We start from the raw sequence: 13955 nt of genomic DNA, 5'->3' as shown, positions 1-13955 counted from the left end.
ATTTGGGGAACATAAAGGAACATTAGACAAGGTAAGAGACTTGGAATTGGACATGAGAATGAAAATTTGACCAACATGTGATGGGATGTCGAGTTCCATCACGTGTTATATTACTTTTTTCATGATAAGTGTAGAAGTTCCGAAAACTAACACAGAAGCAGAGAGAGAGAGAGAGAGAGAGAGAGAGAGAGAGAGAGAGAGAGAGAGAGAGAGTAAAGAATGAGGGAACTCGTTAACTTAGATTAGGGCTAATCTCTATGTTAAATAGAGAGAGGCCAAAGAAAGAAATTACACACAAGTCCATCATTAAACATTAAATATCAAATAACCTCTAGTTTAGGAAAACTTAAACTTAAAACCTCTTAATCTCAACACTCTCCCTCAAGCTGGAGCATAGATATCAATCATGCTCAGCTTGTCACAACATTTTGAGAAATTTGGTCTAGCAAGAGGCTTTGTAAACATATACTTGGTGATAGAAATCATGGGTTCCTTTCTTCATCTACAAGCAACAGCACAACATGGGGAGAGAGAACGTGGCTGCAACAAAAATCCCTAATCAGGGTATTTAGTTTTGCTTCTCTGATTAAATACACACATATACAATAGCTAGGGTACGAAAATACCCATTACATGTTATGATAAAATTACAGCATGCCATTAATGAAACACTAATGAGCATGTGTTTAAAATGAAAGGAATTGGGTCTGGATCTTGAGATCCAGACCTTATACTGAATGACAGTATCTTTTCATCCACCCTCAAGTTGTACATGGTTTTGGACCATGAACAACTTGCCTTTTAACATCCAAAATCTGTCCTTGATAAGTCCTTTTGTAAACAAGTCATCAACTTGATCAGCAGTTCGCACGTATTCTGGTTCAATTTCCTTCTCTTCAACCTTTTGTCTTACAAAATGTTGATCAATTTCAATATGTTTGGCACGACTGTGGTAGATAGGATTGAATGACATGTTCATAGCACTTTGATTGTCACACAAGAGAATACTTTTAGAAATCGATTCTCCTACTTCTGTCAACAGGTGTCTGATCCATGTTACTTCGGCTGTAGCAGTTGCCATTGATCTATATTCAGCTTCTGTGCTCGACCTGGCTATGGCTTTTTGTTTTCTACTGCTCCAGGATACAAGACTTAGCCTAATGAAAACGCAGTATCCTGAGACAGACTTACGTTCATCTGGATCTCCTGCCCAATCTGCATCTGTGTAAGTAAGGAGTTCATGCATGTGATGACTAGGCATACTCTTTCTGTATTGAAGACCATCTCCAATAGTACCCTTCAAATATCGAAGAATGCGTTTAACGGCTTCCATATGCTCAATATGTGGTTCATGCATGAACTGAGATACCTGATTGACAGAATAAACAATGTCCGACCGAGTGGAGGTAAGATATTGAAGCATTCCTACTATCCTGCGATATCCTGTAGGATCCTCATACAAATCTCCATCTTGGCAACTGAGTTTCTGATGAAGTACACTGGGTGTGCTGAGGGGCTTGCAATCTGTCATACCTGCCTTGCTAAGAACATCAATGGTATACTTATGTTGAGTAAGTGTCATGCCTTCAGGAGTCCTGTCAACTTCTACTCCAAGAAAGTATCGCAGTTTACCAAGATCCTTCATCTTGAATCTATGATTCAAAAGTTCTTTAACCTGTTCAATATGTTCATTAGAGTTACCTGTAATGATAATGTCATCAACATATATCAATAACAGGGTAACTATATCTTTGCATTTGAATATGAAAAGAGAATGGTCAAGAAGAGACCGACTAAACCCATATTTTTCTACTTCAAGAGAGAAACTGTCAAACTAAGATCGAGATGCCTGTTTCAGACCATATATAGCTCTCTTTAACCTGCACACGTATTCTTTAGAGTTCCCTTCTGCATACCCAGTGGGTTGCTCCATGTATATTTCTTCCTTCAGAGTTCCATGTAGAAACGCATTCTTCACATCCAATTGGTTGAGAGTCCACTGGTGCTCAACAACCAATGATAGTATGATGCAGATAGTTCCCATTTTCACAACTGGACTAAAGGTCTCATCATAGTCTTGTCCTTGCTCCTGTGTGAATCCTTTGGCAACCAACCTTGCCTTATATCGCTCGATAGTACCATCTGGCTTATACTTTATCTTATAGACCCATTTTGACCCAACCACATTCCGATTATGTGGTCTAGGAACAATATCCCAAGTGCCACACTCATGAAGAGCCTCCATTTCGTCGTTCATAGCTTCAATCCATCTCTTAGAATTTATTGCTTGATAAAATGTTGTTGGTTGATCTTCCTTGCCCAAAGAGGTTAAGAAAAGTTGAAAATCCATCGTGAAGTTCTTATAACTGACCCACCTATCAATAGGATGCCGAGGTCGGGTAGACCTTCTGTGAGCAGGTGATTGAGTGGAAACATAAGGAGAATTATGCTCCTGATTAAAGCTGGGAGGTATCTCCTTCTTACGTCGAGAGTAAACAATGCCTTTATACCTTTCGAGGGCCAATGGTGATTCAGACGTTACACTTTCTTGAGTTCTTTGCGCAGCAGTAGATACGTTTCCGTCGTCTCTTTGATTACATTCAGAAGAACATACATTATCAATACTAGAAAAGAGATCTGAGTTCAACCAAGGGTGATAATGTAACGCCCCAAAAATCCAGGACTTGTAACTTTTAGAATAGTTTAGGAAGCTTTGAAATCATACAATTATCAGAGTCTAAATAGTACTTCAGCGGAAAATGATATTTTTTTTAAAACAACAAGTCGATGGACCTTGAGTGTAACGACCCCAACTCATCCCCTTTGAAAATGCGGATTTTTTTTTTTTTAAAACAGTGCGGAAAACTTCCCAGAGACCCGGGGTCCCTACAGTTCCAATTTCAGTTGGATAACCACACACCACAAAACAACTTACATTTATCATTCATAACCAATCAACTGAACTCTTTTATTAATGAATCAACAAGAGTCATATTCAATGTCAAAAGTGAAATATCAAATTGCAAGAAATAAGAAGAACTAAAAGGAAACACAAGTAGAGCCACTCTGTCCGTAAGTGAAGCCGTCTGAAGTAAACGTGACCCTCGTATCCCCTCAGAAGCGAGTCAACTTCACTGATCACCTGTGTCTGGGAAAAACCAATAAAATGAGAGGGTCAGAAATCCGAAGAATTCTGCGTACAGGTTTCCCTAATGAATCAAATAAGAAAAAGAGCATAAATAAGATCCATGTAATATTTTGAGGAATACGGTTATAATCAATTCATAAGACAATTAACCATTCATGCAGAATTGAACATAAGGGAACACGAAGTAATTAACATTGATCACAACTTAATCAATAAGGAAATTAAATGCAACAGAGATCAACATCATGCAATGATTAACATAAACAACCAAGTGAATAGGTAAACATGCATGAACTAATGCATAACAAGAACTATTATTGGCAAGCCGGCATTTGCTAACTTCCTTACTACCAACTGACTTTTTGTTCTGAATATTTTTAACTTGCTTCCCTTGCTCCAAGCCTTGTGTGGCCAGATGCCACCCATCGTACTTTCGCTTATGGCGGCATTCTTTCCCTGAATGGTCCACCTTACCACAGAAAGAGCAAACAATAGAATTTCGGGGGTACAATAGATTAGGGGTAACTTGATGGTTATCCATCTGTTTATCGCACTGACCCTGAAAGGTGTTCTCGCAAGCCACACTATGACTCAGGTTCTGAACCATAGATTGGAGATGAATAACGGCTCCAGTCAAAACATTTATTGCCTCGCTCATCTCATTATACGACATCTAAATCGAAGCAAAATATTTTAATCAAATTAAGTACAAAACAACAAAATCAATAGCACTTACTGTGCGATGCAGATGTCGGATGATCAAGAATCACTATTTTCCCTGTCGCTCTGATACCAAGTTGTAACGCCCCAAAAATCCAGGACTTGTAACTTTTTAGAAAAGTTTAGAAAGCATACAATAATCAGAGTTTAAATAATACTTCAGCGGAAAATGATATTTTTAAAACCACAAGTCAATGGACCTTGAGCACATTACAGCGTAACCTTTCCTTTTGTCAAATCCCGCACAATCATTGAAATCAAATGGTTTCGAAATGGAGTTTCAATAATTGAGAATTCGTTTGTTGAAACAAAAAAGAAGCTTACCAAAACAGTTTTATTAACTCACGGTTTAATAAAAGAGAAATTTTCAAACACACTTTAAGCCAAATTTACCAACATGTCCTCAGGAGCGAAACGTCAGGGAAAGAGCTCTATCTTGACCTCATCACGCCATCGTGCCATCGCAGACTGTATTAGCTATTCAAAACCTGCCCATAAAATGGGTCAGTTTCGCTAAAAACTGGTAGGTGCACCGGCATGACAATATTGAACATAATTAGGCAGAATAATTTAATATGTCAAGTAGACAGACAATTATATAGCAACTTAATTTCAACAGATTCACAGAGCAACTATCATTAACACAATGCAAAAATTATTACAAGCATTTTACTGGCACAAGTAGGCTAACTATTACAAGCAAAGCACTGCACAAGAAAGTTAACTAGCAAAATTCAATGCTTCATCAACCACACACACAATTCCATAAGTATTGAACATGTTGTACCCTATAACTTTCATACGTGCATAACTGAACACATTGTGTGATCGGATTTAAATTATGTTTCGATATTAACTGGCCAAGCGGGTACGCACAAGGCACGACTCTAGAAACAGCCTAGACTGATCCGGGGGTTTATTATGCTATGTATTTTATGATAACCCGGATAGCTGACTGAGTCCGCGCCTAAGGGGATGGTCGGTGACCAAGAGAGAAATCCCCAAAGCAGCATAAACAATGGATGCATCCCAAACATGGAGAGCTACCACCTAGGATAATTATGGTAGTCCCATTCCCCTAACTCCGATGACTGGGGAAGCCGAGTCTTTTGCTCGTAACTGCCATTAATGGCCTGTCCATCGAAGTTTTGTACCTTCCTGTCCTCTCCCCTGACAGGAGTCAGCGATTCGAATGAGTACATCAGGGGTAGTTAACTGAAGACTCATTCTACATACTCTAGTCTTTCGACCCACTTGAGTATCTTGCCGGTGAAGGCGAAAACATCACTTATTTAGGTGATCCCAACATTTTGTTATTTGCGCTCATCGAGGTTGCCACAACCTACTCATCCAATCATCGCAACGTAAGAGGACGTACTTGTCAAAAAGTACGGTCGTACATGTCATAAGTACGACTACGATGAAAGGAATAAGGTTCCACAAAAGAAACCCCAACAGATGTTATCTGCAAAAAGAATTAATACAACACAGCCTGGCAAGATAAATCTTGAATTCACTTTAACAACATTTTTCATACTTCATGATGCAAGGTCATCTCGGATCTCTCGTCCAATCAACAAAGTACTTAACATGTTGTGCATGTCTAAAAGTACGCTTTACTGAACCAGGGAGGTCTGTGGCTTCTCGAAAGGAATACCCAACACACAACTTCATAACAACTCAAAGAATATAAGAGTGCTCATTTGGCACGATTCATCCTTAAAAGCCATAATGCCACATTAAGTCATTCACACAAGACACAACACTATCAATCTTACATCCAAAATTTATCTTAGTATCGACATGTTACACTAGATTGATACATAAAGAATGGGTCCTTCAAAAGAACCCCACTCATTCATATGCTCATGCCCGTGATCGGGGTTATTCAAAATGAACCGCAACTTGAGTCAAGGTTATAAAACATTTCTCCCGAGTGTGTGGACTTGGGAGGGGCCAAATGTGACTTCGCAATCCTGCAAGACTTAATCATACTTTGCAAAAGTTGTGCATTTTGAAGAGCCCTGGGTTTGCAGAAGGAACTCCTCTTTAAAAGAACTATAGTGCACAAGTGCAACTTCTGGTGTTTTGAAAACAGGTGATAACAGGATATGCACAAGACTACAGTTATGTAAGTACATATCTACCATGAGTGTGAGCATATACAGGTTATAACATGTCAACAAACAACTCTCGACTTACGATGCCGCACATCGAGGGAAAAGCACATAAGTAATACATGAGGTACCAACACCATACATGGACCACTTAGACAGGCAAACACATAAGGTCATAAGTAATACACGAGACACAAGGTCGTACCTCACTCAAAGGAAACGTGCAGGCAAAAATGGATGCAAGCAAACAAGGGCATATGTATTTCAAGAAATACGAAACCACACCATTTAATACTCGAAGAGTAAAACCGTACCTCGACTAATAAACATGGAGATAAGAACAATAAGTCACGCAACAGCAGTATAAATCTAAGTACAACTAGCATAGACATTTTAATTATTTCAACTTAATTAGATCTTATTGCCCCTTGTGCGACTTTACCCTACCTTGGGATGTCGTGCAGCTGCGTACGCCTACGCGAGAGGATAATACGAGGGTTGAGCCGTGGAGCACGATCGGGACCTGTTGCGTAAATAGGCAAGAGTGTTAAATATTCAATTTTTGCTAATATAATTAATGGTGCAACGGGGCAAGGGTAGAATTAGGCGATGGCGGCACCGACGACAACGGGGCGACAGGGAATGAGCCACTGTCAAAAACAGCAAGGCGGCAGGGGGTCAGCCCCTGCCGACAGCAACGAGGCGGCAGGGGCCTACCCTTGCCGACAGCAGCGAAGCGGCAGGGGCTGAGCCCCTGCCGACAGCCATGAAACGGCAGGGGGGCCAGCCCCTGCCGACAACACGAGACGACAGGGGACCAGCCCCTGCCGACAGCATCGATGCGGCAGGGGAGGCAGCCCCTGTCGACAGCCACGAGACGGCAGGGCTAGCCCCTGCCGACAGCAACAAGGAGGCAGGGCCCAGCCCCTGCCGACAGAGAGAGGGAGAGATTTCGGGACGGGGGGGGACAGGGGAACAAGCCCCCTGCGTGCAGAGAATCAAGGGGCAGCAGGGGGGGTTATCCCCTGCCCTCCCAGAAGCCAAGAGGCGGCAGGGGGGTGAGTCCCTGCCAGCCCCACAAAACAAAGGGCGACAGGGGCATTACCCCTGCCAGCCGAGATAGGAAAACGACAGGGGCACTACCCCTGTGCGCCAAAACCCCAGAGGCAGCAGGGCGAGCCCCTGCCTGCCGGGAAACATGAAGCGGCAGGGGCATTGCCCCTACCTACAGGTGATCTAGGGGTGGCAGAGGGACTGACCCCTGCCAGAAGAAGAGGGACCTGGGCGGGGGTGACAGGGAGGGCAACCGACCTTCCGTCGGTTTCCCTATCACCCATAGGGGTGAGGGGGTGTCGCAGGGGCCATTGGTCCCCTGCCGGCACTCCGGCGCACCCCCAGAGGGAAGAGGGGACGACAGGGGCCCATAGGCCACCTATCGGGCCCCCGATGGGCACAGGGAAGGTGGGAGGCCGCGACAGGGGCTGTGAGCCGCCTGTCGGCCTCCCGACGAGGTGACGGAGAGAGGGGGGGTGAGGAAGAGAAGAGGGAGGAGGAGAAGTGGCGTACCTGGGAGGCGAGGTGGCTGGCGATCGCCGGCGTGCGCAGTGAAGGAGGAGGCGTCGGTCGTGGTTGCTGCCTGCAAGGAACGAGAAGGGGGGCGGGGCATCGTTCCTCCCCTCCCGCAATGCTCTTAAAGAGCTCGGGGAGGGCGACAAAAGGGGAAACCCCGATGGGTTTCCCTATCGGGCAGAAGGCGCAATGGGGGGGGGGGCGACGCTCGGGAAGAGGATTTAAAATCCTCTTCCTACGTCGGGTTATCTTAAAACCCTATCGCAGGCGGGCCCGGGTCGGGTCCGGACCCGACCCGGCCCGGGTCCGATAAATTATTATTTTTTTTTTATGAAAAACGTGGGTTTTACAGTAAGTGTTGTCAATAACATGTTAATATTGGTGGGACTACTAGTCTCACTTGATTGAGCCTTCTGCTAACCTTGATTTTCACTTTTCTGCTTATTATGTGTTTCTTGCACAAAAAACAAGTGGAACACAACACCCACCTTGATTATTCGTCAAGGGGGGCATATTAGGAGTGGGTAACAAGCCACATCCACCTCTATTGTTCTTTTCTCAACTTCTGCCTCCATGAAAACCACCTCTTCCATAGGAGGACTTCTTAAAGAGGACATCATGTGCATCTCCTTGGCCTTGTTAGAATTATCGGACAACCCCTTAAACGACATCTCATAGTCAAGTAACTTGGGTTTTAGATTCTCAAAAGTTGAAAGCTTCTCAAGGCATGACATGGTGGTAGCTAGAACATGAACCTAGCCCATTGAGGGCTTGTTGCACTTTGTCTTTATTTGATACTTCACACCCAATAAGAGCAAGCTGATCCGTTATGCTCTTAATCTTGTTCTGGTATTGCTGTGCTTTTTCAAATGCTGGAATTCTCGCTTCAAATACATGATTTTAGACTTAGATACATGAGAGTATGTCTGAGCCAAGTGTATCCACAATTACATAGCTGTGCAATCATCTGGAATCCTAATCAAAACTTCTTGAGAAATGGTCGAAGTGATATAAGCAACAAGTGTGTGATCCTTATTCATCAGAATTTCTAACCTGCATAGATTTAACAATTTGTCATTTCTTATCTTTTCTTTCTTGCAAAACAAACTTTGGCAGGACCGAGACAGAGCCATCCAGGTGTCTCGATAGATCCTGACTCCTTATAAAAGGAGTAATACTTTTTTCAAGTCAAGAAATTGGAATTATTAAGCTTTTTTGAGATTAACTATGGAAGAAAATTAGACGAAAGATTTGGAGAAGATTGAAGAGAATCCATGACACGATATAGGTAATAATGACAGAATTAAAGAAAAGTAACACAGGGACAATTCAAAAATAGAAGGAAAGACTGAGAAAAAATGAGAAAAGTAACCTACTCCATGTGATCTATCATTATACGAGAAATAAATGGGACCATAAATGTTTCATTTTTTTTGCTTTGCGCAGTACCAGAAAATCAGATCCCTTGTATTAACAACTTTGTTTTAATCAATATGGATAAATAACAAACCTTTTAACGCAGAAGGATGTAGGCTACACAAGATGAGAGAGAATACCAAGAAAGATTATAGAGATTCAAGGTAAGGTTCACGTGAATCACAAAGAAAGTGCTTTAAAATAGGCTGATCACAAAAAACACACATATCAGATATGATATCTAGTATCTTATTATACCAAATCCGATCTTTGAAAGAAGGAAGAAAAGAACCCTAACTTATGCAGCAAGTTAGTGTGATAAGATATTAAATCGAGGAGATAGGAAGGACGATTGGGAAACAAGATGAAATCCATACAAAGAGAACGATTAAAAAAAGGTATTCAAGAAAGAAATCAGATGGAGAGGAAGAGAGAACAAAAACAGAATATAAGGGGAGATCTGGATGCTACGGAGAAGAGAAAGAGGAGAATAGGGCTGGATAAAATTCTGAAAACACATTTCCCAATGTGGGAACGTGTGGGTCTGCCTTCTATTATATATGAACTTTCTTTTTTGTAATGTTACAACATTACCACATCAATACAAAAGCGAATACACAGCTAATAAGGGTAATAATGGAAAAATAATAATACTAAAGGCACATGTAAATAAACATAACGCCCCAGGCTGAATGTGTTGGATCTGGATCCAATCCAGATCCAGATCCAGATCCAATCACATCACAATAGAGTGAAAATAACTAATTAGAAACGTGACCTCAATAGTTGTAACTCATAAGGTCTCATGAAGTGATAAAATAAGATGAAAAGTTTGTTCAAAATGAACCAAAGGGCACCTATCTGTGTGCTCTGGTGGAAGGCACCTATAATGGCTTTCAGCGAACACTAATAAGCATCTAAACTTTCATAAAAATGTCTACAACATAAAACTGAAAAGGTAATAAGTGTCTATATGGTCTTATATTCATAAGATATTTTAGTTGTTTTACCACTAAATGCATTATAATATGATACGTACCTTATCTTGTTAAGGTCAACCATTTGAGCGAACTGCCATGCTGGAACCTCTTTTACTTATTAGTAGATCTTGTGCCAACAGTTCCCAAAAAACTTGTGTCTTTCTCATCTTGCCTAAACTTGTAAGTTTGTTACATAATCATGCATCCTAAAACAAGGTTACAACTACAGATTTAGCTTTCCCGTGCAATTTGGAAGGTTTTATTTTTGGATTAAGGACAGATTACGAAAAGATCCAACTTTGTGAATGTTTGATATCAAGAAATGGACTTTGGGTGCGAAAGAAAGGGTTAAAATGACCATATACATTTCTTAATTTCTTTCTGAACAAAAATTTTTGTTGGAGATGTTTGGTTCAACTGAAAACACATGGGTTACTTGTACAGTATAAGCGCGTTGTGTGTAACATATTCCTACATCCATACATTTGTATGATACTCAATTTTAAGACATGATGTCTGGATGTTTTGGGTACATGAGGATATATTATATTGTATAGACATATGATACTACAAATAATCATGTTGTATCATGCTGTATGATATGAATTCTGGAAGACCGATTTTAGTAGAAGGGGAAAATTTTCCAATTAAGGACCTATCTTTTGTCTCGTAAGACTCATCTTTTTGAACATCTAATTTCCCTTATCTACGTAGAAGTGACAAAGTGGAAATGATTATGATGAAAACAGATTGCATATTTAACCTGTTTTAGAAAATATTTTACCCATATGTTTCATTTCATGAAAATACCTTTATGAACTATGACTAGTTTTCTGAGAAAGAGGGAGCATCCATGAATGGATCTGATTAGAGACATAGAGTAAAGTCCCTCATCTTATCTGGAAGATTCTCCCTAGTTTTCAAAGTGGAAATTTCCCATGCGTGAACTCATCTCAGTGTAGACCACCTTTGACTCCTTAATTTGAGCCTTTATATGAAGATTATGAAGATTAACTGAAGGGCTGATGAGAACTGCTGGCAGGGTTAAAATAAATGACAACTTCCGATGATTTGGTAGATAATGCTTCTGTCTTGTCTGCAGCCTCAACAGCATTGTATTATAAACCCAACTTATCAATGTGCTCAGGTTCATAGAACTTAGCTTTGTTTACATCAATGACTTCAGGCACATCATTTTCCTGCTTCTATGTGAACACAATACCTCCCAATGTAATTGTTTTCCTGCAAGTGCGATTTCAATGACAAGATGACATCTTTTCCTCTGACCCTGATCAAGGAAAGAATAGAAGAACATAAGGCTAATCAATCCAATGCTCTCCATGATTCTCAATCTATAAAGCAACCCAGTGGTTAGATTCCTCCTGATTTTGCTTACTATCATTCTCATCACCAGCTCTAAGCATCGAGCATGCAATAGTGAATAAAGGGCTTTTGCTTGGCAATGTGATGAAAGGGGCAGCAAATTTCTTATAAATTTACTCAAATTAAATGTTCATAACCTGAGTTAAATGGATGCACATAACCATAGGTCTGTATTTGCTAACTTCTTCAAAGAGACTGTTGTGTTTTGGGGGATTTGGCGATTTTTAATTACATGGGGAAAAAAATAAGTCTCTGAATGGAAATTTCCCAAATACAAAATACATGATGTGAAAAAATATCCCAAAGGATGCTTCTGGATTTTGTGAGCATGTTTAGGTATTACAAGATGATACTGCAATTCTCTCTCTCTCTCTCAACTGCAAATCAATTCTTGTTTATTTTTTACCATGGAATTCTTCTAAAATGGTTAGGAGGGTGCTGTAAATGAAGTTCAGAGAGAGAGACAGAGACAGAGACAGAGACAGAGACAGAGACAGACAGAGACAGAGAGGTTTGATTGTTTTGTTGTTGATTATATGATCCTGATGAAGGTGAAGGAAAACAATGACAGTAATGGTGTTAGTGATGATTGAAGATGATAATCATGGTGGTTCCAATGATGGTGAATGTGATAAAGGGAAAGATGATCATAATCACTCGTGATGATGGTGGTGATAAGAAGAACAAAGTTGTTATTCACTAAGCATGAATGCTGGAACTGGTAGCTGAAAACTCTTTTTGAACGTGGACAGCTACTTGGTTTCTTTCTAGACTCCCCACCCAGCCATGCCCACCCATTTATGACTCTTAACTGTATGACATGAATAAGTACTGTTAATTTGTTGAATAGAGCAGTCAGATCATGAAATTAGAACCTGATTCCTTGGACACTTTTGATACGAAACATCTCATGCATAAAAAAGGAGAAATATTCTTGACTTGTTACCTGAGCGAGTGCTTTCTACTTCTTTTTCCCCTTTTCTAGATATGTTTCATGTAATTTACGAAGCAAAATTCTTTGATTCAATCAAATGGACTTCCAATTATGCAAATCAAACATGTTACATGTGGACATTTTCTTGAAGCCAATTGTTATGTGTTTTCTGCAGAAAGTTTGCAGAGCTATTGTCGACTATCTGCTGCTGCTAAGCTTCAAACACCAAAATTTCAGGAGATGGACCAGGTGATGAGTCAGGGGATGGCTCCAGACCAAACATTGCTCAATAAGATGATGGCCACGCATTCTGGTCTAAACAACCATACAAATAGCAGCCATCTAGGTAGCAGAGTATTGAGTGGCTCACCCCAGCCTGTGGTGGGATTGGCTGGCTATCACAATTTACTAAGACAGAATGCAAATTCAAATTCAACTGCGCTTTCACATGCCTCTTCTTTTGGTGGTTCAAATCAAGTACCATCACAATCATCACCATTCCAAGGGCCTATCTCTTCAATGCCCATCTCTCTACAAAATGTGCCTCTATCGACGACAGTTCATCAGGACTCACTGAACCCTAACTTGCTTCAGACCATGCATCCCCAGTCTTCTCAACCAAGCCAGCAGTTTCCGCAGCATATACTTCAGCAACTGATTCATGATGTATTAAACAGCAATGGAGGTCCATCAGGGCAGTCGCTTAGCGGGCAGAATGCAAATGTAAATACAGTTGAGGATGCTTTCCAAGCAACAAGTGTCTCGGGAGTATTGGCTTCAAGGGTTGCGGTTGGTAACGGGCCGCAATTTGGAAACATCAACTTAGCAAATAATATTATTGGTATGATGCCTAGCAGGAATACTAGCTTTAAAAATGCTACCAACAGTCCGATGACTCTTGGTGGCAACAAGGCCTTTAATTTAAGATTTGATGTGTCGCAGAACCTCCACTTGCCTGAGCTGGTTCAGGATGTTTCTCATGAATTTGCAGAAAATGGGATATTCAATGGTGAACCAACCGACATGGATTATGGCTGGAAGGCTTGAATACACATGCATGCATGTTATGGGGTGCCTAATGGTCGAAGTTAAATTCCTCTCTTGTACATGAGTTTTAAGCAAGTGTTTATAGCTCCAATTTTCGGTTATTTTCTCAAAAGTTACTGAAGTTGGCAGTTTTGTAGTTTGCCATGTCTAACTGTAATGTAGTGTGCCTTTTTGGCGGCTTGCGAAGAAATTATGTGATCCATGTAGCATGATACAGTTCAATATTTATCCAATTGTTCTTTGCAGCATAGAAGAAATCTGTTACTTTATTGATCTCTGCGTTGGGGGGCAAAGTAATGTTTCTAATGTCTCTCTGGTTGGTTTGATACAAGGCTGTTTTTGATGACCATCCATCTCAACATTTCCTGAGATACACCCATCTCGAGAAATGCCAAGATGGGTAGCTATGAAGCAGGTCGCTGCATATAATGTGAATCATTACAAGAATATATACATTGTATTCTTTCACTTTCTTCCTCGAATTTGAGAGGGTGCAACAGGAATCACTGCAAATGTGGCGAGGAAGGTAGCTAAACTCTGAGTGGAAAGAGTGCAAATATCTTGCAAAGATTGCACACATGACAAGCATATGACCACCAAATATGTCTCCCCAATGAAATGACAATCAACTCAATGTGCTC

The 13955-nt window shown here is 40.8% G+C and overlaps 1 protein-coding gene across 2 annotated transcripts in view; it reads left to right on the top strand.

Annotated features, from left to right (window-relative positions):
- The window catches only part of LOC149817641 (putative transcriptional regulator SLK2), a 97438-nt gene extending 83934 nt beyond the window's left edge, over window positions 1-13504 (top strand). For both annotated transcript variants that reach the window (XM_089985159.1, XM_089985160.1), the window contains exon 10: window positions 12443-13504. In XM_089985159.1, coding sequence (XP_089841285.1) covers window positions 12443-13314 — 872 coding nt within the window. In that variant the 3' untranslated portion in view covers window positions 13315-13504. The remainder of the gene's footprint in view (window positions 1-12442) is intronic.
- The last annotated feature ends 451 nt before the right edge of the window (window positions 13505-13955 follow it).

The sequence above is a fragment of the Nuphar pumila genome, chromosome 13 (genome assembly GCF_984573655.1).
Source record: "Nuphar pumila chromosome 13, dmNupPumi1.hap1.1, whole genome shotgun sequence".
Lineage (NCBI taxonomy): Eukaryota > Viridiplantae > Streptophyta > Magnoliopsida > Nymphaeales > Nymphaeaceae > Nuphar > Nuphar pumila.
This window is presented reverse-complemented; position numbering and strand designations above follow the sequence as displayed.